General features: G+C 41.6%; 1 protein-coding gene across 2 annotated transcripts in view; it reads left to right on the top strand.

The window, feature by feature from the left end:
* ADCY2 (adenylate cyclase 2) overlaps positions 1-25,541 on the top strand; it is a 435,859-nt gene that overhangs the window by 288,071 nt on the left and 122,247 nt on the right. For both annotated transcript variants that reach the window (XM_045005617.1, XM_045005618.1), the window contains 3 exons: positions 1,241-1,389; positions 4,970-5,081; positions 10,600-10,727. In XM_045005617.1, coding sequence (XP_044861552.1) covers positions 1,241-1,389; positions 4,970-5,081; positions 10,600-10,727 — 389 coding nt within the window. The remainder of the gene's footprint in view (positions 1-1,240; positions 1,390-4,969; positions 5,082-10,599; positions 10,728-25,541) is intronic.

Raw genomic sequence — 25,541 nt, 5'->3', positions numbered from 1 at the left:
CATCTGTGGTCTGGTCTCAGCTTGCTGATCTAATGAACAAGGCAGTGTACTTCTGACCCCACTCTTCAGACTTAAAGGGGAAATGTGCATCCCTCTCTCTCTCACACACACACAGGGTGTGTGTCTCTGTTTCTGTCTGCCCTTCCTCCTTTCCTGCTGCCTTGTGTGAGAGTTAACCCTTGAGGGCTCAGCCAATTGCTAGTTCATCATTTAGCAGTAAGGCATTCCCTGGAAATATCCCACCTTCTGACTCCTTCACCTCAACCAAGCTTCAAATCATCATCACTGTGTACCAGTATTAAATTGTTTATTTAAAACTTATACTCTGTGTGTGTTTGTTTGTGTGTGTGTGTGTGTGTGTGTGTGTGTGTATACACATATATATATATTAGTCTTTTGTCTGGTGAAAAAACTTTCCCTGGAACCTAACCCCCTCATTTACATTAATTCTTATGGGGAAATTGGATTCACTTGACATCGTTTTGCTTAAAGTCACATTTTTCAGGAACTTAAGTACAACGTTAAATGAGGAGTTACTGTACTTGCCAAATTTCTTGTCCCTGCTCCAAAATATAGAGGTCACAACTTTTTTTTTTTTTAACAGGGACAAAACAATGTATTTTTCTATAAACTTGTTCTTCAAAACAGCCAAACCATTTTGGCTGAAATCACTTCCCCCAACCTTCCCCCCCACCCCCAACAAAAAATCAACCTAAGGCAACAACTGTCATGCAAAATTTCAGCCCAAATGGTTAAAGTTTTGGCAAAATTATAAGCAATTGAAAACAGGGTCTTATAATAGGAAGTGTTCGGCAACAGCATTGCATTTGACTAAAGCCCTCTTTGCTAAATTGTCATTCCAAAGCTGTTTCTTTTTTCTTTTCTTTTTTCGGTCTATATATCCTATGGCCTTTGTCTCTGGATATCCTGTAATCCATCTAGATATTAAATAAATCACTGGAAGTGTAAAGCTCCTCACATTTGGTTAATAATTGTTCTGATTAACCCTAAGTCTTCAATAATTTTGACATTATTTGGATATATGTGTGTGTTCCTCCATCGTGTATTTCAAGTGGCTAATAACCTTTGTAGGCCATCCTAAACAAGCACACACACGTCACATCATTATTCAAAGCTTATTCGCAGTAGTGAACGTGTAACAGAGTTTTGCTTTTCACACTGTTCCAGTTTTGTATATAAAAATACTGGACCTTTTAAAAAAAAATTTTTTTAACTCCAGGAACGTCTTCTACTTTCTTTACTGCCTGCTCACATTGCCATGGAAATGAAAGCTGAGATTATTCAGAGGTTACAAGGCCCCAGAGCAGGCCAGCTGGAAAATACGAACAACTTTCACAATTTATATGTCAAGAGGCACACCAATGTGAGGTATTGTACTTTACTATAATCTATAAACCAGGTCAGCAAAGCATTGGGGACGGGGTGGAGCGGTGCGCGAGTGTGTATGGAAGGTGGTTTTACCATGCTTTTTAACCATTTAAGTTCTGGTACAAAAATATTGTATTGGATCAAATTTGATCAAACGCTTAACAACAGATTCCTTGTTGCAGCCAAGCATAGCTATTTTTGGAATCAACTATGGCCTGGTCTACACTAGGCGTTTAAACCGGTTTTAGGAGCGTAAAACCGATTTAACGCCACACCCGTCCACACTAAGAGGCCCTTTATATCGGTATAAAGGGCTCTTTAAACCGGTTTCTGTACTCCTCCCTAACGAGAGGAGTAGCGCTAATATCGGTATTACCATATCAGATTAGGGTTAGTGTGGCCGGAGATCGATGGTATTGGCCACAGTGCACCACTGACCGCTCTGAACAGCAATCTGAACTCGGATGCAGTGGCCAGGTAGACAGGAAAAGCCCCGCGAACTTTTGAATATTTCCTGTTTGCCCAGCGTGGAGCTCCGATCAGCACGGGTGGTGATGCAGTTAAAAATCAAAATAAAGAAAGAGCTCCCTCATGGACGATGCGGACGTGATTGCTGTAAGGGCAGGCAAATCTGTTCTATCAGCGCTCCGTTACAGAAGACGAAATTCAAAATCATTTTTAAAAAATCTCCAGACAGATGCCATAGCAGGGACTCAGCGCACTGCTGCGTGACAAGCGTAACGGAAAGCCAAAGAATCAAATGGACGCTCATGGACTGGAGGACTCAAGCTATCCCACAGTTCCTGCAGTCTCTGAAAAGCATTTGCATTCTTGGCTGAGCTCCAAATGCTTCTAGGGTCAAAAACAGTGTCCGCGGTGGGTCAGGGCATAGCTAGGCAATTTACGCACCCCCCACCCACCCCCCAGAAGTGAAAAGGAAAACAATCCTGTCTTGACTCTTTTACATGTCACCCTATCTTTACTGAATGCTGCAGATAGACGCGATGGTGCAGCACTCAACACCAACATCCTTGCTCCCCCCACGCCATGGATGGCTGATGGTACAATATGACTGGTATCCGTCCTCATCATCAGCCTATTGGCACATGGGGCAGTGCAAAAGGACTGGTAACCATGCTGACTAGCATCGGTAAGGTCAATCAAGGGTGCCTGGTCCTAATTTTTCATGGTAGATGGTACAGTATGGCTGATAACCATCGTCATCATAGCAACAGGGGGCTGAGCTCCATCAGCCCCCACCCTTCATGTGTAAAGAAAAGATTCAATTGCCCCTGGACTAGCAGAGGGATGCTGGGCTCCTCTCCTCCACACTCCTTACTGTCCTGTCTGGACTATCATAGCAGCTAGAGGCTGCCTTCCACTCATATCTCACTAACAAGTCACTGTGTCTTATTCCTGCATTCTTTATTACTTCATCACACAAGTGGGGGGACAATGCTACGGTAGCCCAGGAAGGCTGGGGGAAGAACGGAATCAACAGGTGGGGTTGTTGCAGGAGCACCCCCTGTGAATAGCATACAGCTCATAATTTCTGCAGGATCTGACATAGAGCAGCTGTGCTCTCTGGTTCTATGATACAGTGGTTCTCTAGTACACTTGCCCATATTCTAGGCAGGTCTGATTCTATTTTTAGATACCAAAAAGGAGGGATTGACTCAGGGAGTCATTCCCAATTTTGGCTTTTGCGCCCCTGGCTGATCTCAGCCAGGGGTACTTATGACAGCAGCAAATGGTGCAGTGCAAAAGGACTGGTAGCCACGATCATCTTATTACCAATTTATGGTATGGTAGATGGTACAATATGGCTGGTAACCATCTCTGCTATCATGCAAAAGCAAAAGCATGCTGCTGTGTAGCGCTGCTGAATCGCCTCTGTGAGCGGCATCTAGTACACATACGGTGACAGTCACAAAAGGCTAAACAGGCTCCATGATTGCCATGCTATGGCATCTGCCAGGGCAATCCAGGGAAAAAAGGCATGAAATGCTTGTCTGCTGTTGCTTTCCCAGCGGAAGGAGTGACTGACGACATTTACCCAGAACCACCCGTGACAATGATTTTTGCCGCATCAGGCACTGGGATCTCAACCCGGAAATTCCAAGGGGCGGGGGAGGCTGTGGGAACTATGGGATAGCTACGGAATAGCTACCCACAGTGCAATGCTCCAGAAATCGACGCTAGCCTCGGACCGTGGACGCATACCACCGATTTAATGTGTTTAGTGTGGCCGCGCACACTCGATTTTATACAATCTGTTTTGTTAAACCGGTTTATGTAAATTTGGAATAATCCCGTAGTGTAGACGTACCCTCAGAGAACTTTATAGAAGTCATCCTCTGATTTACATTAGAATGGGCTTCCTCATTGATCCTGATGTCTTTGTAAAGTTTCCTAAACTGTAGTCTTTCAAGTTGAAGGGCCAAATTCTGTGTGAAGTTACTCTGAATGTTCAGTTATGTCAGTTAGAACAGAATTCAATTAAGGCTTTTAGCAGAGCATAAATAGAAATGGCTTTAACATAGACTGAGTGCTTGAGGACATATTTACAGATTCTGCTACAAAATCTGATGATTTATCAAACTCAGCATTTCTAGAATTTAGGGGGGAAAAAGTTGTCTCATAACCCTTGTGTCAAATTAAAGGGATTGTACTATTGCTTCCATTTCTGGAGATAGAAAACAATAACACAACGAACTGGGTGAATAAAAGAAATCAGGTCACTTATTTAGATACCTGAATGTGAATTTTGGAGCCTGACTTTAGACTTCTATTTGTGAAAATGTTAATTTATATGATATTCTCATCTTCTTAGCAATTTGCTGAAAGGGTAAGATAAGATTAGATAATGTCTGGTTTTTTTTATCCTGGATTGCTTATAAGAAATAGGTCATAAACACATGATACATATCTAAAACCTATAGCATTCAATAAGCATGAAATCAATTAGATTTATATGAAGTAATAGGTTTCTATTGAAATTACTCTAAAATATCCTTTCTCTTTAACCATCCATAGGTCCTCAGTTTTTAAGAGCTAATACAAAAGTCATAACTCAAAAGGAGGAAGGGCTGAGTTAACCTTGTCAGAATTCAAATCTCTGGGTTAACATAAATCTACCCAGCTAACTTCAGAGAAAATGACCCTTTTTGTTCATTATAGTAGTTTTACAGATTATATAATGAGAAACCTGAAATATATTTGAAATTAAAGTTTTAATAATTATTTCTAAACCTGCTGCTGGAAAGATCTGGATCCTCTAATTAGACACAACAAAGTGTGCCCATGAAAGGAGCATAGTATGAACTAAGGAATAATTCTGTGAAGAATGTGTGATTATGTCTCAGTGCAACGGCATGTCATTGCTTTGTCACACAAAGTTGAAAAGAGATTTTTAAGGAGCTGTGAATAGATGGCTGTGAGCAGCACCTTGATTTATGCATATGAGCCTGATTCTGCAATGTGCTGAGCACTTATTTTTGTTTTTTGCTTAGGGGTAAATACTTCTTTATTCTAAAGCTAGGGAAACTGATAAACAAGTGTGTTTTCCTTTCCTTTGTAGTATTTTGTATGCTGATATTGTAGGATTCACTCGGCTGGCTAGTGACTGCTCACCTGGAGAACTGGTGCACATGCTTAACGAGCTCTTTGGCAAGTTTGATCAAATTGCAAAGGTAATTATCTGCTAGGGCTTTTCTCATTTCTGCTACAGCTGTTTATTATTACTTTGCAATGCTTTCCTCATGGGAACTCTACACTCTTTCCTCTTGGCAAGGGCACAGTCTTCTGGGCAGCAATGCTCAGGCTTTAAGCAGGAGAGTGTGGAGATTCTCCAGGAGGATAAATCTTGTTCCAATATGGAGACTGCTCAGTACTTCAACTTATGGAGTTCAGGGGCTAGTGTCCTCTGAAATGTTACAGAGAAATCCAGTGTAGCCCTCTTGCACTAATGAGAACAATGTTTCTTCTTTGAGTGATTGTGTAGTGCACATCAGTTTGTGCATGTGCCCATGCACTGGACAGTTTTTCTTTAGCAGTGTCCGTGTGGTTTGCACATGCGTCTCCACTTTCCTTATGCTTTGTAATGAGGGAATAAATGAGGCTGCTGGACCACCACCATTTTAGTTCCTCATTAGCCCTCATGGACTAGAATGCAGCTTCAGTCTATGTGCCGACTTCTACTTCATAAAGAGTTTATAAATGTTTATAGTGTTTATAGTTTATTTCGTTTTTAGTATAGTTAGTTAGGAATTAGTTCAACAGGGGTCTGGTTCCTTTCCACTGTAGTATCTGCAGGTTGTTCCCCAGTAAAAACTAAGCCACCTAGGGAGTAGGGCATGAAGGTGGGGGTAACCTATGACTAAGGAGACCCACCTCTAAGTCAGCCTGCTTCTACTGTCCTGTGCTGCTCTAAGATCTCTGTGCTCTCCACACCCACCTCTGACTATGAGAGATTGGAGAGCAAAGACAGGGCAGAAATGGAGAAGGGAGATATGAGTGATCCCATAAGGACAAGAGGGAAGGTTCCCCATCCAAGCCCTCTGAAAAGAGGCAGAAGTTGTTTTAATTGGAACTTTGAGAGCTGCACACCAACTGTCCCTCTGAAGCTGCACAAATCCTCTGTTTTTTCTTCTCCCTTTAAAGGCTTACTTTCCAACTACCTATCTGCCTAGACAGAAATCATGCCCAACAGATGGGTACAAGAGGTCATCTTCTCAGGTACACCATCCAGTTCTCTTCTCTCTACAGCCCCCACCTACTTCTCCCTTCTCTTTTGGGGACCCCACTCATGAGAGCATTCTTCTGCAGGAGGCAGACTTGATCCTTGAGCGGAGGGCAATAGAACTAGTATCTGCTACAGAAAGGAGTTCTATTTGAGGTAATTTCTCATCCACGTGAAGACATGGGGATAAAGACCAACTCTGGACTTGAGAGAACTGAACAAGTGCATCTGCTGCCTAAAGTTCATAATGATGACCCTGTTCTCCATTATCCTGTTGCTGTAAATATAATGTAAAGTCCATTTATTCATGTCTGAATACTAGAGACATAACAGAATTTTTTGAAGCATTCTTGATTCATTGCTAACATCACACACTCAGCAGCTGACCTCCCAGTGGTCTGCCACACTCCAATTATCCATCTCCTTGTTGGTCATCTCCTACTATGATGACCTGCTACTATTCCTTCCATGATAACTTTCTTGAGATTATTTCCATCCTTACCCCCGATGTGCCCAAACTACGTAAGTTTGCACCTGTAGATTTCCAAGAGTAAGTCCGCTTCTCTCCAATAATATTTCTAACTTAAGCATTCATCTTTTCCATCCAGGAGATAATACAGGAGTCTTTGAAAGCACCACATTTTAGAGACTTAAATTTTCCTCTTGTCAGCAACATTAGTTTCCCAGGATTTTGTATATGTATGTTGCTGTGGAGAAAATGAAGCTTTCCACCAGTCAAACCTTCATACATTTCAAGATGCCACAGGTTTTCCACCCTTTTGAAAGAGTCTATGGCTGAGCAAGCCATCCCCAGTTTTTTTCAGTCTTCCTTGGAGCAGCCTCATTGGTTAGATATGAGTGATGCCAGATAATAAAATTAATCTACTCTGGCAGCTTTGAGCATGATAGTTTTCATTTTATACCAAAATTCATTTGGATTTTTCTCTTCTTTCACCTTTTGCAGTTCCTCAAAACCATTCTCGGCAGAAGTCATGTAATTTTTGTTAATTCTGGACAAGTCCAGATGCAGTGGTCCTGCTGAACATCTTACCTTTTTAAGTTTTAAGTTTATTTTTGAAGCTAATATTTGATGGTCTGCAGTCGGGAAAGTATTTGTCCATTGGCTGCTCAATCCCCAGCATCCCTTTATCATTATTTTATTATATCATTTAATGTATTGTTATTTGGTTCTTTATCATGCCTTTGAGTGACCTCCAGGTATAGAAACATGTAGAATGTTGGGTGAAGATAGTGTTTGTAATGACCAGATGATAAGAGCAGCAAAATTCAAGTAAATGCCTTTTTCTCCCATTTTATAAACCAGGATCATGGTTTCCCATTACTTCTTTATGAGAGCTTTCCACTCCAACTTTTCTGTTCAGATCTCCAGTTAAGAAGGTGATGTCTTTGCTTGGTATTTTAATGAGTGTCACTTCATTCATTGAGAAGTCATTGATCACATCAGCAGATTATCATAGGGGCTAAACTTGTACAGTCATCACATTAACTCACTTTGTTTGAAAGCAAATTTTAATGATTCTGTGTCTGATTGAATTATATCCAAGCATACATTTTGATGTCTCTTTGGATAATATAAATGAAACCCTGTTTTCTCTCACTGTCTTGAATCCTGCATAGTAAACTGTATCTCTATCGATTTTCATTAAATGAAAATCGATGGGGAAATGGTGACATGTATTGTAATGTCAAATATAAATACATGTCATGAACATGAAAATACATGTCATGGACATGTTGCCGCTTCCAGGGAGCCACCTGAGGTAAGCGCCACCCGGAGCCCGCATCCCAAACCTCCTTCAACCTCCCCAACTCCTGTCCCATCCCTGAACCCCCTCCTGCACCCTGAACCTCTCATTTCTGGCCCCATCCCAGAGCCCATATCCCCAGCCAGAGCCGTCACCCCCTACCACACTCCAACCTCCTGCCCCAGCCCGATGAAAATGAGTGAGTGAGTGATGGTGGGCGAGAGTGAGCGACAGAGGGAGGGGGATGGAGTGAGTGGGGACAGAGCCTCAGAGAAGAGGTCAGGCCTTGGGGAAGGGGTGAGACAGGGGGCAGGGCAAGAGTGTTCGGTTTGGCAACCATACTGAGAGCTAATGTTAGAGAAGGAACTAAGATGGTGACAGTCTGGCAGTCCTCTTTATTCCCGTGGTGCAGAACATGAGGAGAGAGGAGGGCGCTTACACAGACTGCATAGCTGCTGCTAAAGAAAAATTATCTGGTGTTCAGCTTATGGAGCACATGTGCAACTTGAAGTGCAGTACTCATAGTGAAAACATATTTTAAAAGACTTGGGTTACTACAAGGTGAATAAGCCATCCTTATAATCTAAGGACCCACTAAAGTACACGCAAGTGAACAATAAAAACAGAATGTTGACAGTCCTCCCAGAACAGTTTTATTTAAATTAACAAGGAGTAAAAAACTGAAAGTAGAAAACTGAAAAATATGATCAAATAACTATTGTAAATTAACTAATAGTACAAAACACTGCAAGCCCACCTTACTTCCAAATACCCACACTGAATGAATCCCCCTTACACAAAGACTAGTTCCCAGTGTTGTAGAGTAGAGGATCATTCTTTTGTGTGTTTGCACAGCACCTAGCATAGCAGGGCCTGAATCCATGCTTTGGCCACTAGGCACTATGGCAATACACATACACATGTCCTAACTCAGATACCAAACACTTAGTTACAAAAACCTCCGTTTTAGGCCAGCTTGTAGATGGGAGGGCCTGGAGCTGTGGGTGAGAGGTTCCAGTGACTGGGGAGAGGGTGCACAATCAGCAATAATATGAAGTGAAGAGCTATCAGGATCTAATGTACCTCCTATATAAGAATGAGATGCTAAATCATGTCATGAGGTTTCACAGATCTGCTTACTGTTTCCATCCTCTTTGCTAGGGAAAGGAATTCAGATGCTTCTGAAAAGAGCAAAATCATAATGACATAAGAACGGCCATACTGGGTCAGACCAAGGGTCCATCCAGACCAGCATCCTGTCTGCTGACAGTGGCCAATGCCAGGTGCCCCAGAGGGAGTGAACCTAACGGGCAATGATCAAGTGATCTCTCTCCTGCCATCCATCTCCATCCTCTGACAAACAGAGGCTAGGGACACCATTCCTTATCCATCCTGGCTAATAGCCATTAATGGACTTAACCTCCATTAATTTATCTAGTTCTCTTTTAAACTCTGTTATAATCCTAGCCTTCACAACCTCCTCAGGCAAGGAGTTCCACAAGTTTACTGTGCGCTGTGTGAAGAAGAACTTCCTTTTATTTGTTTTAAACCTGCTGCCCATTAATTTCATTTGGTGATCCCTAGTTCTTATATTATGGGAACAAGTAAATAATTTTTCTCTTATTCACATCTCTCCTTCTAAGGGTTTCTCCTGTCTTGGTCTATGGCCTGACATTTTTTCAATAGTAGCTTCAGCTCTTCCAACAAATTATTTGAGAGACTTAATGATAAAAGAGCAAAAATGACTCATTCAGTCAAAGTATCATTGAGTTACCATATTATCATGATTTCTGCTAAAAAAAATGGAATGGGAATGAAGAGGATTTTCCCTTCATTTTATTCATATTATTTATTTTATTTTACTTTTATAGATGTTCAGAACTGACTGGACTCTCGTGAAGTATGTAAAAGTGCCTTACTAATATGGCAGACTATTTTCTGACTGGATGAATCTTAATGCTGTCAAGTATTGATAGAAAGACTCTTTATATTGCCTTAAAGGAGTTCAGAGGTGTAGGAATATAATTTTGATTGTTAAACCAAGGAAGCATTTAGAAACATTTCCACAGGGTCTCGAGTATAGAAGACCATATTTCTTGGGTTTCTAATTACAGACATGTCCCTGAAAGGTTGCTCTAATTTGATTGTGGACATTGATTTTTTTTATTTAAATTTATAAATCTCAGTAGCCAAGTAATAAAATAAAATAAAATTAAATTAAAAAAAACAAAAAAGGGGGGGGGAGGGATAGCTCAGTGGTTTGAGCATTGGCCTGCTAAACCCAGGGTTGTGAGTTCAATCCTTGAGGGGGCCACTTAGGGATCTGGGGCAAAAATTGGTCCTGCTAGTGAAGGCAGGGGGCTGGACTCAATGACCTTTCAAGGTCCCTTCCAGTTCTAGGAGATTGGTATATCTCCAATTATTACCTTTTATATACACATGTTATAGGTTATGCCCTTTTCTGGTTTCACGTGCGAAGGAAAGTGGGTGAGAGAGACTAAGTTGCACATTATTCTCTAACAGCCCTTTTTAACCTACTCAGTGAGATCCTGTTCTTCCTTAACAAGATTGCTCCATTATAGTTACCGGTATATCATTAGATGTAACAGATAGCATGATATAACATAAATCCAGGCACTAGTCATTTTGTTTATGTAATTTGTCATGTGACTATCTTCTCATTGATTTTGCTTTTTCCTTTAGGAAAATGAATGTATGAGAATTAAAATCTTAGGTGATTGCTACTACTGTGTGTCTGGACTACCTATATCTCTTCAAAATCATGCCAAGAACTGTGTGAAAATGGGATTGGACATGTGTGAAGCCATAAAGTAAGTGCAGTGAATTTGTAACTGGACGGTATTTTTCTGTCAACAGTAAAAATGTCATTCGTTTCCATCTGCAGTTCTACTTTTGGTTTATATATTTCAGTAGCTTTGTGTTCATGTTTCAAGTCCAGATCTAAAATGGCACTCTTGACTCTGTCTGCAGCAGTCGAAGGTTATTGAAATAAGTTGTGTCAAGCTAAGGATATGGTTCCATCATTGTATAAAGTATTAGTTAGACCACATTTGGATACAGTGTATTGTTTGGGTCACCTTTTTGAAGGAATGATTTAGTTATTTGGCCAATAACAAAGATGGTGATGAGAATGAAGGGGATTACAAATGAGGACAGATGGATTATGACAAATCCAGTGAGACAATACACAAGGTTCTTTTAGTCCAGCTTCATGGTAGGCAGGCTTTTTAAATTATTATTACTGATAATAATTAAATTCCTGTTATCAGCAATTTCTGTTAAATATTTCTGTTATTAGTTATTCACAATTAAGCTTTTCAGGGCTGGTTAAAACAAACAAAGGATTCCCATGGTTAGAGTTTTAAACTAAGGGCCAGATTCACAGATGCACTCCAACGGCTTCCGCACTGCTCCAGCAATTCAAAACAGCTGTAAAAACACCCAAACTGGCAGTTATACTAGGTTTATATCAGCTTTACTTAAACAGAATGCTCAGGTGGTATTAGTGAATCTGGTCTACATGAGATTGCCAGTCCAGTAGCAAGGATTTTTAGTAAATCTGTCAATTTGTGTATGACTGGAGAAAAGGTAAATCATACCTATATGTAAGAAAGAGGAAAAAGCTTTAGAACACATTCTGAAGAAACTAGTAGTTAAATTAATGAATGTAAACTGTAAAGGGTATGTATCACAACATGGATTTACCACAGGTCATCCCAGACTAACCTAATATTTTTTTCTTTGGGAAAATATCTGATTTTTTACATAAGGAAAGTGTAATAGATCTAATATATTTGGGCAACAGTAAAACATTTGATATTGATAGTTAAATTAGAGAAGATGGAGATTAGTGCAAGAATTATAAGGTTGCTAAGGAAGCGGCTAAAAAGGAGATGACAACAAGTTGTGTGAAAAGGAGAATTGTCACAGGCTGGAGAGAGGTTACTAGTGAAGTTCCTTGAGGATTGCTCTTGGGACAAATCTTCATTAACATTTTTATTAATGACCTTGGCACAAAAAATAGGAGTATGCTAATGAAATCTGATGATGACACAAAGTTGAAAGACATCAGGGCAGTGGGAGATCGGAATATTATGCAGGAAGAATTGTATGATCTTGAGGAATGGAGTAATAGAAATGGGATAAAATGTAATAGTAAAAAGTGCAAAGTCATGCACTTAGGGACCAATAAGAATTTCTTGTATATGCAGGGGGTTCATCATTGGAAAGTGACAGACAAGGAGAGAGGCCTAGGTGTGTTGGTAGATAACAGGCAGACGATCACCCACCAGTGTGACTGCTAATGTGAAAAATGCAAATGTGATCCTAGAATGTAATAGGCAAGTTATTTCCAGGAGAAATAGGGAAGTAGTTTAATTCTGGTTGTTGGGGTTGGTGTGAGGGTGGCTGCATGGTGTTGGTTGCCTGTGACTAGATGATCTAGTAGTCCCTTCTGGCCTTAAACTCTGTAACTGTGAATTCCAAAGTCTTTCTTTGGACTAGTACCACAGCTTTTGTTTTTTTATTCTGAACTGGTTGAGCTATTCTGTCTTGGATGGAAATGACTTTCCTGGGCTTGGAGAGTCTGGGGTTATGACAGCATCTAATGAGGAGATAGGTCTACCAGCTCATGGGTTAAAGTCTCAGTAGCCAGAATTGAGTCTGGAAAAGGGTACTTCTCCTGTAACGGATAGATGAGAAATGAAAGCTGTGTGTCTTTAACAGACCACTCCTTTAGTTGAATGTATGTTACGCACGAAAGAGTCTGTATTAAGAAAATCTCTTTTAATACAATTCAGTTAAGAAAATAAGTTCTAGCTGTTGATATGATTGTTGCTTTAGTTTTCTTAGATGTAGTTATTTGGTAGGTATGGTGAGGTTTTGTAAAAAATCTGGTTCATTTTTACTCTTTTTATTATTATTATTTACTCTGTACGTATTTAGGCTAGGATTTTCAAAAGAGTCTTGTGCACCTAATTCCTGTAGGCTCCATTGAAAAATCAAGCCTTAGACTTGTAGATACCCTGAATAATATCTTTCTCTCTTCTTTTAATACATGGTTGCACCGTTTATTCTCTGAAAGAATAATTAGAACTGGGAATAGGGGAATCTAAATGTAAAGTGATTGAAATCTCAGAGAGATTACACTTAGACCTGAGAATTTTATACAAGAAAAATAAGGATCAGGGTGGAGTGATATAAATTAAAGTGATTTAAATCAGCAAGCAGGAAACCTTGATTTAAATAATCGGTTTTAATTGTGTTTTGCGTTTGTACTTTTTAGATATTTTTCTAAAGAAAGGTTGAGTCTCGTTAGCTAGTAACCAGGAAAACATACTATTTGCAACTAAATATAATAGGGCTGTCAATTGCTTAAAAATTAATTTTGATTAATCATGCGATTAAAAGATTAATTGTGATTAATTGCATGATTAATCGCACTGTTAAAAAATAATAGAATACCATTTATTTAAATATTTTTGGATGTTTCCACATTTTCAGAAAATTAATTTCAATTACAACACAGAATACCAACTGTACAGTGCTCACTTTATATTTATTTTCATTACAAATATTTGCACTGTAAAAAACAAAAGAAAAAGTATTTTTCAATTCATCTAATACAAGTACTGCAGTGTAATCTCTTTATCATAAAAGTTAAACTTACAAATTTAGAATTATGTACAAAAAGAACTGCATTCAAAATTAAAACAATGTAAAACCTTAGAGCCTAAAAGTCCAATCAGTCCTATTTCTTGTTCAGCCAATTGCTCAGACAGACAAGTTTGTTTACATTTGCAGGAGATAATGCTGCCTGCTTCTTCTTCACAGCGTTACGTGAAAGTGAGTACAGGCATTCACATGGCACTGTTGCAGTCAGCATTGCAAGATATTTCACATGCCAGATGTGCTAAAGATTCCTATGTCCCTTCATGCTTCATCCACCATTCTAGAAGACATGCATCCATGCTGATGACAGTTCCTGCTCAATAACAATTCAAAGCAGTGCAGATTGCTGCATGTTCATTTTCATAATCTGAGTCATATGCTAGCAGCCAAAAGTTGATTTTCTTTTCTGTGGTTCGGATTCTGTTTTTTCTGCATCAAAATGTTGTTCTTTTAAGACCTCTGAAAGCATGCTCTACACCTTATCCCTCTCAGATTTTGGACGGCACTTCAGATTTTTAAACCTTGGGTCAAGTGCTGTAGCTATCTTTAGAAATCTCATATTGGTTCCTTCTTTGAATTTTGTCAAATTTGCAGCGAGAGTGTTCTTAAAATGAACAATATTTGCTGAGTCATCATCTGAGACTACTCTAACATGAAATATATGGGAGAATGGGGGTAAAACAGAGCCAGAGACATACAATTCTCCCCCAAGTGGTTCAGTCACAAATTTAATTAACACATTATTTTTTTAATGAGCATCATCAGCACGGAAGCATGTCTGGCTAGATGGTCAGGCTCAACGGGTAGTGATCAATGGTTCCATGTCTAGTTGGCAGCCGGTATCAAGTGGAGTGCCCCAAGCGTCGGTGCTGGGGCCAGTTTTGTTCAATATCTTCATTAACGATCTGGAGGATGGTGTGGACTGCACCCTTAGCAAGTTTGCAGATGACATTAAACTGGGAGGAGTGGTTGATACGCTGGAGGGTAGGGATAGGATACAGAGGGACCTAGACAAATTAGAGGATTGGGCCAAAAGAAATATGATGAGGTTCAACAAGGACAAGTGCAGAGTCCTGCATTTAGGACGGAAGAATCCCATGCACTGCTATAGACTAGGGACCGAATGGCTGGGCAGCAGTTCTGCAGAAAAGGACCTAGGGGTTACGGTGGATGAAAAGCTGAATATGAGTCAACAGTGTGCCCTTGTTGCCAAGAAGGCTAATGGCATTTTGGGTTGTATAAGTAGGGGCATTGCCAGCAGATCGAGGGATGTGATCATTCCCCTCTATTCGACATTGGAGAGGCCTCATCTGGAGTACTGTGTTCAGTTTTGGGCCCCACACTACAAAAAGGATGTGGATAAATTGGAGAGAGTCCAGCGGAGGGCAACAAAAATGATTAGGGGGCTGGAGCACATGACTTACGAGGAGAGGCTGAGGGAACTGAGATTGTTTAGCCTGCAGAAGAGAAGATTGAGGGGGGATTTGATAGCTGCTTTCAACTACCTGAAAGGGGGTTCCAAAGAGGATGGATCTAGACTGTTCTCAGTGGTAGAAGATGACAGAACAAGGAGTAATGGTCTCAAGTTGCAGAGGGGGAGGTTTAGGTTGGACATTAGGAAAAACTTTTTCACTAGTAGGGTGGTGAAGCTCTGGAATGGGTTACCTAGGGAGGTGGTGGAATCTCCTTCCTTAGAGGTTTTTAAGGTCAGGCTTGACGATGCCCTGGCTGGGATGATTTAGTTGGGTTTGGTCCTGCTTTGAGCAGGGGGTTGGACTAGATGACCTCCTGAGGTCCCTTCCAACCCTGAGATTCTATGATTCCTCTGGAATGGTGGCCGAAGCATGGATGGGCATATGAATGTTTAGCATTTCTGGCACATAAATACCCTGCAATGCCGACTACAGAAGTCCCATGCGAACACCTGTTCTCACTTTCTGGTGACATTGTAAATAAGAAGTGGGCAGCATTATCTCCTGTAAATGTAAACAAACTTGTTTCTCTTAGTGATTGGCTGAAGAAGAAGTAGGACTGAGTGGACTTGTGGACTCTAAAGTTTTGCATTGTTTTGTTTTTGAGTGCAGTTATGTAACAAAAATATACATTTGTAAGTTGCATTTGCATGATAAAGAGATTTCACTACCGTACTTGTATGAGGCCAACCGAAAAAAACTATTTCTTTTGTTTATCATTTTACAGTGCAAATATTTGTAATAAAAAATAATAATAAAGTGAGCCATGTACACTTTGTATTCTGTGTTGTGATTGAAATCAATATATTTGAAAATGTAGAAAAACATCCAAACATATTTAATACATTTCAATTGATATTCTATTGTTTAACAGTGTGATTAAAACTGTGGTGAAGCACGATTAATTTTTTAAGTTAATCACATAAGTTAACTGCGATTAATCGACAGCCTTAAAATATAACTTTTACATTAAATTTAGTGCATCCTTTTCTTTTCTTTCATCCCCCCATCCTCAACCAGGAGGATACAATATGTAACTATACTTACTTTTATTCAGATTCTTAGTTTTTATAGGTTTTTTATGTTTTGCATTTAAAATTTGATTTATTAATCAAAGGATGTATTATATGTAGTTAATGAACTGAACTAATTGTTTCTGCTCACCATGTCCTTCAGATTTTACAACTAATAGCTCTGATCTTCTTAGATCTAGTTTTTATTCATAGATTGGAAGAAGAAGAAAACAAGCTTTCCTGCTTTTTCAACTCCCAATTGGTTTCTTTAACTTTGAATGAAATAATCTATGAACTGAACTAGTTGAATAAACTGAAATGAAGAAAATATTTTGTTTCCACCTGCAGAAAAGACTATTATCAAAAGCTGGTTTAGCACTTCAACAAACTCTGGTTCCAGTTACTAAGGGCAGGTCTACACTAAGGGCGGGGGTCGAACTAGGGTACGCAAGTTCAGCTACATGAATAGCGTAGCTGAACTCGAAGTACCCTAGTTCGAACTACTTACCCGTCCAGACGCCGCGGGATCGAAGTCCGCGGCTCCAAGGTCGACTCCGCCACCGCCGTTTGCAGTGGTGGAGTACCGGAGTCGACCGGAGCACGCGGGGAGTTCGAACTATCGCGTCTAGATTAGACGCGATAGTTCAAACTCCGAGAAGTCGAACTCACTGCGTCGACCCGGCAGGTAAGTGTAGATTAGCCCTAAGCTAGTGACTTCACCAGTTCTGTGGTTTGAGTTTCTTTAAAAACTTGTCAGCAGATATGTACTGCTTAATCTCTTAGGTAGTTTTTTGGTTTTGTTTTTTTTGGTTTGTATTTTGTATTTAATGTAAATGATTTTAAGAGATTATAATATATTTAGGCCTTAACATAGGTTATCAATTTCAAATTGAATTATATTTAACTTAATTTTTTCAAAATCAATTAAAAATATTGATTTTTATTGATTCAGGTAAGGATTATTTTTGAAGCTGTGGCAATGGAAAACAGTCAGGAAGATGGTTTAGCCAGCATCTGAGGATTCTCCTGGTGCATTCCTGAGGGAGTGTGGGGTATGATTGGGGTGTTCTTATCTCTGGCTTCCAAAATAACTCTTGGGACAGACAATTTAGAGGATCGGGGAAATGCAAAGATGTCATGGAGTCACCTTTGTCCTATCATCTTTCCTTAGCTTTACTGAGCACGTCTCAGTTACAACTGAGAGTCTTATCTTAAACCTGTTCATTCAGAAACTGAAGCTGGTGCAGAATGTGGCAGCCCATCCATTAAGCAGAGATCTAATTGCACTATTTCAAGGTAGAAACATCAAATAAATGTACAAATTTAAATATTTGTGGAAGTGCTCTACTATTACAACCAAATTCTCAGGGACGGCTCCAGGTTTTTTGCCGCCCCAAGCAAAAAAAAAAGGCTGGAGCGCTGCCCCTTGAAAAGGGCCGCCCCAAGCACATGCTTGGAACACTGGTGCCTAGAGCCAGCCCTGCAAATACTTCAGTTCATGTTAGTCTCTTTCTATGATGTTTTGGGCACTTAAACAACTATTAATGTGTTCTTATACTAATTATGTTCAATAACTCACCACTAGTAATATAGTCCAAATACTGTTTGGCAAGCTTCCAATATGTCACAAAATATTACACTATCTGGATGTCCAGATTTTTTGTAGTGGTCTGTGTGATTTGTTGTAACAGTGAATTGGACTTTGGTTTTAAAGATTACACAGCTTTTTTGTAAGCTTCAGTTTCTAGTTGCAATGTTTCTGCATTCCTTGCATTCAAAGAGTATCTATACATGGTATTAACCACTACCTGGAACTTACCAGGTACACTCTGTCTATGGATTGCACCTGTCATACATAATACTGTTTCTAAAGATTGTGTATACCTGGTCTTAGCTAACCTTCAAGACCTTGCAATAATACTCCCCATAATTCATAGTTACAGGCATCCATGCTTACTGCCATCACAGATGTAACTTAAGTTACTTAGGTATTGATTCTTGAGACAGTAATTCTTTCAATCTATTGGATACCTGTTCTTGTGGTATGCTCCAGTAGAGGTACCTGAGTGGGTAGGTAGATGGATAGAATAGGAAGTGCTCTTGCATATCAGACATTCATTGAAGCGATGTAGCCTTTCTGAAAGGCTGGATTCATATCTTCCTATTTGGTGAATCATATATAATATTATTTTCAGTACTGGAATGGAATCAAGAGGGTGCATTTCCTTAATGTTTTTTTTTAAATACAAATACAAAAGTGTGTCTTCCCCCTTTACATCACTTTCAGTTATTTATGGTACATCAAGTATTTATTGAGCTTGAGCTTGTTGTTTATTCAGCTTGTTTCCAATGAAATATTTTTTTTCATTTAACATTATATTAGCATGTTTCTCTTTTGTCATATGGAAGAATACCATCCAATATTAGCAACTATCACTTCTAGATGCAACAGGAACTCTGGTATTTTCTTTTGGAAGATCTTAAGTGCACTAATGATTCCATAAAAACGTTTTTGGTAATAATACTGTCCAAATGTTGTGATACACTTGTTATCTGTATGAGAGAGACAAGCTGGGTGCGGTAATGCCTTTTATTGGACCAACTTCTGTTGGTGAGAGAGTCTTCTTCACCAACAGAAGTCTGCTCATCATCTCTTTCTAATGTCCTGGGACCAACAAAGCTACAACACTTCAAACAGCTATCTGTATGAGAAAGATAAATTATAAACCACACATTGGTTACATAGTTTAATTAACGAGCTTTTAAAGCTGATAAGAAATTACAGAAAGCAAAATAAAGATGGTTAGGTGATAGAGTTCACAGTATTAAAAAATAAACTCAAAATAGGAAGTTACAACTTTCAAGAGATAATAAATCAGTTCACTAATACAAGGTCTTATTACAGTGGGAAACTTCTATACTACTCTGGGCAGGTGATTTTGGTATCAGCATGGAATTGTGGATTCTTAAGTATGGATCCTTATTTACTTCCAACCAAGTTTATATGCCACTGGAATTATGGGACTGTTCACATCAGTTCAACCAAACAATTCTACAGTAGAATTTAGAAATTTAGACAAATAACTTAATTATCAAAGAATGTCAATTCAGTTCAAAATTATGTTGGCCAAGAGATACTTATAGCCAGTCATTGCCTCTTACACATGCACAAGGATATCGCACATTAAGCCCAAAACATAATATTCAATTCTCTTGACCACAAAATCTGTATGATTTTTAGGCTAAATCTTTGAAACACTTTTGGTTTCTCACAATAATTTTTGCTGTAGAGAAGCCCAGTTTCCCATTACAAATGGTACTAGGCTTAGTTATGATGAGTTCCTCAATGCTCTCAACTCCTTATTGATTTGGGGAAACTTCTAGACAACTAAGGCCTGGTCTACACTAGGCGTTTAAATCGGTTTTAGGAGCGTAAAACCGATTTAACGCCAAAACCGTCCACACTAGGAGGCACCTTATATCGATTTTAATGGCTCTTTAAACCGGTTTCTGTACTCCTCCCTAACGAGAGGAGTAACGCTAGTATCGGTATTAACATATCGGATTAGGGTTAGTGTGGACGCTGATCGACGGTATTGGCCTCCGGGAGCTATCCCACAGTGCACCAGTGACCGCTCTGGACCGCAATCTGAACTCGGATGCAGTGGTCAGGTAAACAGGAAAAGCCCCGCGAACTTTTGAATATTTCCTGTTTGCCCAGCGTGGAGCTCCGATCAGCACGGGTGGCGATGCAGTCCGAAATCAAAATAAAAAAAAGAGCTCCCGCATGGACCATGCGGATGTGATCGCTGTAAGGGCAGGCAAATCCGTTCTATCCGTTCTATCAGCGCTCCGTTACAGAAGATGAAATTCAGAATCCTTTTTTAAAAATCTCCAGACAGACGCCATAGCAGGGACTCAGCGCACTGCAGCGTGACAAGCGTAACGGAAAGCCAAAGAATCAAATGGATGCGCATGGACTGGAGGACTGAAGCTATCCCACAGTTCCTGCAGCCTCCTAAAATTATTTGCATTCTTGGCTGAGCTCCAAATGCTTCTAGGGTCAAACACAGTGCCCGCGGGTCAGGGCATAGCTTGGCAATCTACTCACCCACCCCCCACCCACCCCCAGAAGCGAAAGGTAAAACAATCCTCTGACTCTTTTACATGTCACCCTATCTTTACTGAATGCTGCAGATAGACGCGATAGTGCAGCACTCAACACCAACATCCTTGCTCCCCCCCCCGCCATGGGCGGCTGATGGTACAAAAGGATGGAAATCCATCCTCATCATCAGCATAAGCTGATCGTACAAAATGATGGAAATCCATCCTCATCATCAGCCTCAGCTGATGGTACAAAAGGACTGGTAACCGTCCTCGTCATCAGCCTATTGGCCCTAATTTTTTCTGGTGGATGGATGGTGCAATATGGCTGGTAACCATCCTCATCATAGCAACAGGGGGCTGAGCTCCATCAGCCCCCACCCTTCATGTGTAAAGAAAAGATTCAGTTGCCACTGGACTAGCAGCGGGATGCTGGGCTTCTCTCCTACACACTGCTTAATGTCCTGTCTGGACTATCATAGCAGCTGGAGGCTGCCTTCCACTCATTTCTCACTAACAAGTCAGTGTGTCTTATTCCTGCATTCTTTATTAATTCATCACACAAGTGGGGGGACAATGCTACGGTAGCCAAGAAAGGCTGGGGGAAGAACGGAATCAACAGGTGGGGTTGTTACAGGAGCACCCCCTGTGAATAGCATACAGATAATAATTTCTGCGGGCTCTGACACAGAGCAGGTGGTTCTCTAGCACACTTGCCTATATTAGGCAGCACTGATTCTATTTTTAGATACCAAAAAGGAGGGATTGACTCAGGGAGTCATTCCCAATTTTTGCTTTTGCGCCCCTGGCTGATCGGCCAGGGGCACTTATGACAGCAGCCAATGGTACAAAACGATGGAAGGTGCAATATGGCTAGTAACCACTCTTGGCTTTTGCGCCCCTGGCTGATTGACCAGGGGCACTAGCAGCAAATGGTACAAAAGGACTGGTAGCCATGATCATCCTCAGTTCCAATTTATGGAAGGGTTTGGATGGTGCAATATGGCTAGTAACCATCTCTGCTGTCATGCAAAAGCAAAAGCATGCTTCTGTGTAGCGCTGCTGAATCGCCTCTGTGAGCGGCATCTAGTACACATACGGTGAGAGTCACAAACGGCAAAAAAAGCTCCATGATTGCCATGCTATGGCATCTGCCAGGGCAATCCAGGGGAAAAACAGGCGCGAAATGCTTGTCTGCCGTTGCTTTCCCAGACGAAGGAGTGACTGACGACATTTACCCAGAACCACCCGCGACAATGATTATTGCCCCATCAGGCACTGGGATCTCAACCCGGAAGTTCCAAGGGGCGGGGGAGGCTGCGGGAACTATGGGATAGCTAGGGAATAGCTACCCACAGTGCAACGCTCCAGAAATCGACGCTAGCCACGGACCATGGACGCACACCACCGATTTAATGTGCTTAGTATGGCCGCGCTCCACCCGATTTTATAAATTCTGTTTTACAAAACCGGTTTATGCAAATTCAGAATAATCCCGTAGTGTAGACGTACCCTAAGACTAATCTTGTTAGCGAAATACAAGTACACATCATACATTTAATGTGTTAAGAAGGTTTTAACTCACGTATGTACTTTTGAGAAGTACTTAGCTTACTGGGAACAGGGTGCAATTTAGGGAAACAGTATACTTATAAAAGTAATTATTCTATTTATCAGTTGCAATGACTGGTTTCTTGAGACAGATAAGAGAGTTCATACAGGTGTTATGATAGCTGTATTCTTATTCTTTCTGGATTTCAAGCAATCTCCCTAGATGAGACTTAAAAGACAGTTAATAGAGTTCTTGTCATTGATAAGATTTTATATTGTCCAGTTATACCAAAAGAAGGACAGGAGACACTTGATATGGTTTTAATCAGGCCAGAACTTTATTATTAGATGTCTGGGATTACCCGGCAGATAAAGCGTACAGTACAGGTAACTTCATGATCATTTCAGTTTCGCCACCCCTCCCCCCCCGCTTTTTCCATCCAAGTGCCCCAGCCAACCCATTGCTGGGACCTTACCATCCCTCTGCTCCCCCTGTCCCCAAATGAGGGTTAAGCTGGGCTATAAGGAAGGGGGGGTTGGAGCCATGCCATACCAGTAATAGGAGCCCTGAATTCCCCTCCCCCATTACAGTCTTTTAACAAACATCTGCTTTTAAAGTCCTTTACGAAGCCAGTTATCCGGTCACTGTATCCCTTCCCTATGGCGTATCTGCACTGGACATCCCCCCCACACTTACATAACAAGTTGTCAAGTATCAGAGGGGTAGCCGTGTTAGTCTGGTTCTGTAGAAGCAGCAAAGAATCCTGTGGCACCTTATAGACTAACAGACGTTTTGCAGCATGAGCTTTCGTGGGTGAATACCCACTTCTTCGGATGCAAGAGTCTTGGTGCCACAGGATTCTTTGCTGCTTCTACATAACAAGTTGTGACATCAGAGTCTAATTCCCTTCCTTACTCACCATAACAAAGCCTCCCACCCCCTGAACCTGCTGTAGGGAAGGCAAAAAAAAAATATCCAGTCCACCTTGGCCAATCTGTGGTAAGGGAAAAATTCCTTCCCAGCCCATCTAGAAAGCAGCAACTAGCACAATGCCCTCAGCAGATCCTGACCCAAACCTGGTATTTTGATACCTCCAAGGGGAGGGAGCGTGGATGTTGCTCCACCTGATCTGTGGAAAAGGGACTTCTCCCGCCAGGTTTGCCCTTTATCAACTCCCCAGCCCTGCCAGTCACCGGGGGATGAGTCAGTGTCACCACACTGACCCACTCTACTTTGCAGCAGCTCCTGAGTCTCTCATTCACCCCCCACCCAAAAAGCACTATACTCCTTCCCCCAGAGAGCCAGACAATGCCCGCCCCTCTCCCCCACTTAAGGTGCAGTGCAGTCATTTTACCAAGCAAAGGGCACTCTTGCTTTCCAGGCAATGACAGTTTGCTCTCGCTCTCTCAGTTGTTTTGGCTTCTGGGAACAAAATAGGACATTTTATTATAGTGGCATGGCAGCACTGCTATAGTTAAGGTTGCACCACAACATCTGTTTAATGCTCAACCTTTTTAAGTCCTTTAAAATCTATGTGCTTTGTCGGATTCCTTTAAAACTTGGTATGCCTCAGGAGGGTCCAGCGGTGGGTTAGTAGCCCACATTTTGAGTCATTTGAAGACAGGATTCCAGAGAGATCAGCCCCCCAAAATACAGCCATTAAAAAAAATTCTAGGGTGGGGGTGGGGTTCCCACAGAGCTAGAGATCAAACTGTTGATGTGATGCAGGTTAAAATGGTCTCAATCTGTCGAGTTTTACCCAACGTAGTGCAAGGCACCCACTAAATCTTTGGGTGTCCCAAACTGAGAAAAGTATTTAAGTCATTAATGCATGAGTTTTTTACACTGTGCATGCACCAAAACAGCAAAATGACTAAAGGTGTTTCCATTCCCACCATTTCATATGCTTTAATGTTTGTAAGTGCTCTAAAATTTGAACAATTAATTGAACTGCTTTGAAATTTGGTGTACTTCATGGGGGCATCGGGTCGTTTGACCAATTTTCAGAGGGGTAGCCATGTTAGTCTGGATCTGTAAAAGCAGCGAAGAGTCTTGTGGCACCTTATAGACTAACAGACGTTTGGGAGCATGAGCAGGTGCCACAAGACTCTTCGCTGCTTTGACCAATTTTGGTTCCCTCTAATTTTTCCCATGCATGTGCGGAATGAATTTTGTTATGTGTACCAATAGGGAGGTGATGTGTGGTGGGGGTGGGACTGAGGGACTCGGTGTGTGGGAGAGGACTCAGGGCTGGAGCAGAGGGTTTGGGTGCAGAGGGCTCCAACTGGGGATGCGGGCTTGGGGATGGGGCCAGGGATGAGGGGTTTGGGATGCAGGCTGTCCCAGGGCCATGGTGGGCAGAGAGGACTCCCCCCAGCCCTCTCTCACCGCAGCAGCTCCTGGGCTGTGGAGAAGAGGCACCTCTCCCTGGCCGCAGCAGCTCCGGGGCTGTGAAAGAGCATCTCTCCCCATCTCTCCCCGTCGCAGCCCTGAGAGCCTGCACAACCCTTGATAGGCTTGGCTGCGCAGCTTAGAGGGAACTTAGCATTTGACCAAGATTTGGGGTCATTTGACTAAGGAGTTCCCAAGTTAGACTCACCAGCCTCCAAAAGCCTGTTTCCTTCTCCTGCTTTGCACTGTTAAACTGAGGGTACGTCTACACTACGGGACTATTCCGAATTTGCATAAACCGGTTTAACAAAACAGATTGTATAAAATCGAGTGTGCGCGGCCACACTAAACACATTAAATCGGTGGTGTGCGTCCACGGTCCGAGGCTAGCGTCGATTTCTGGAGCATTGCACTGTGGGTAGCTATTCCGTAGCTATCCCATAGTTCCCGCAGCCTCCCCCGCCCCTTTGAATTTCCGGGTTGAGATCCCAGTGCCTGATGCGGCAAAAATCATTGTCGCGGGTGGTTCTGGGTAAATGTCGTCAGTCACTCCTTCCGCTGGGAAAGCAACGGCAGACAAGCATTTCATGCCTTTTTTCCCTGGATTGCCCTGGAAGATGCCATAGCATGGCAATCATGGAGCCTGTTTCGCCTTTTGTGACTGTCACCGTATGTGTACTAGATGCCGCTCACAGAGGCGATTCAGCAGCGCTACACAGCTGCATGCTTTTGCTTTTGCATGATAGCAGAGATGGTTATCAGCCATATTGTACCATCTACCATACCATAAATTGGTAATAAGATGATCGTGGCTACCAGTCCTTTTGCACTGCTCCATCTGTTGCTGTCATAAGTGCCCCTGGCTGCTCTTAGCCAGGGGCACAAAAGCCAAAATTGGGAATGACTCCCTGAGTCAATCCCTTCTTTTTGGTATCTAAAAATAGAATCAGTCCTGCCTAGAATATGGGCAAGTGTACTAGAGAACCACTGTATCAGAGAACCAGAGAGCACAGCTGCTCTGTGTCAGATCCTGCATAGATTATGAGCTGTATGCTATTCACAGGGGGTGCTCCTGCAACAACCCCACCTGTTCATTCCATTCTTCCCCAGCCTTCCTGGGCTACCATAGCATTGTCCCCCCACTTGTGTGATGAAGTAATAAAGAATGCAGGAATACTTGTTAGTGAGAAATGAGTGGAAGGCAGCCTCCAGTTGCTATGATAGTCCAGATAGGACATTAAGGAGTGTGGAGGAGAGGAGCCCAGCATCCTGCTGCTAGTCCAGGGGCAATTGAATCTTTTCTTTACACATGAAGGGTGGGGGCTGATGAAGCTCAGCCCCCTGTTGCTATGATGATGATGGTTATCAGCCATATTGTACCATCTACCAGGAAAAATTAGGGCCAGGCGCCCTTGATCG

This window comes from Mauremys mutica, chromosome 2, assembly GCF_020497125.1.
Source record: "Mauremys mutica isolate MM-2020 ecotype Southern chromosome 2, ASM2049712v1, whole genome shotgun sequence".
In the NCBI taxonomy this organism is placed as follows: domain Eukaryota; kingdom Metazoa; phylum Chordata; order Testudines; family Geoemydidae; genus Mauremys; species Mauremys mutica.
The sequence above is the reverse complement of the archived record's forward strand: the minus strand, read 5'-3'. Positions and strand labels throughout refer to the sequence as shown.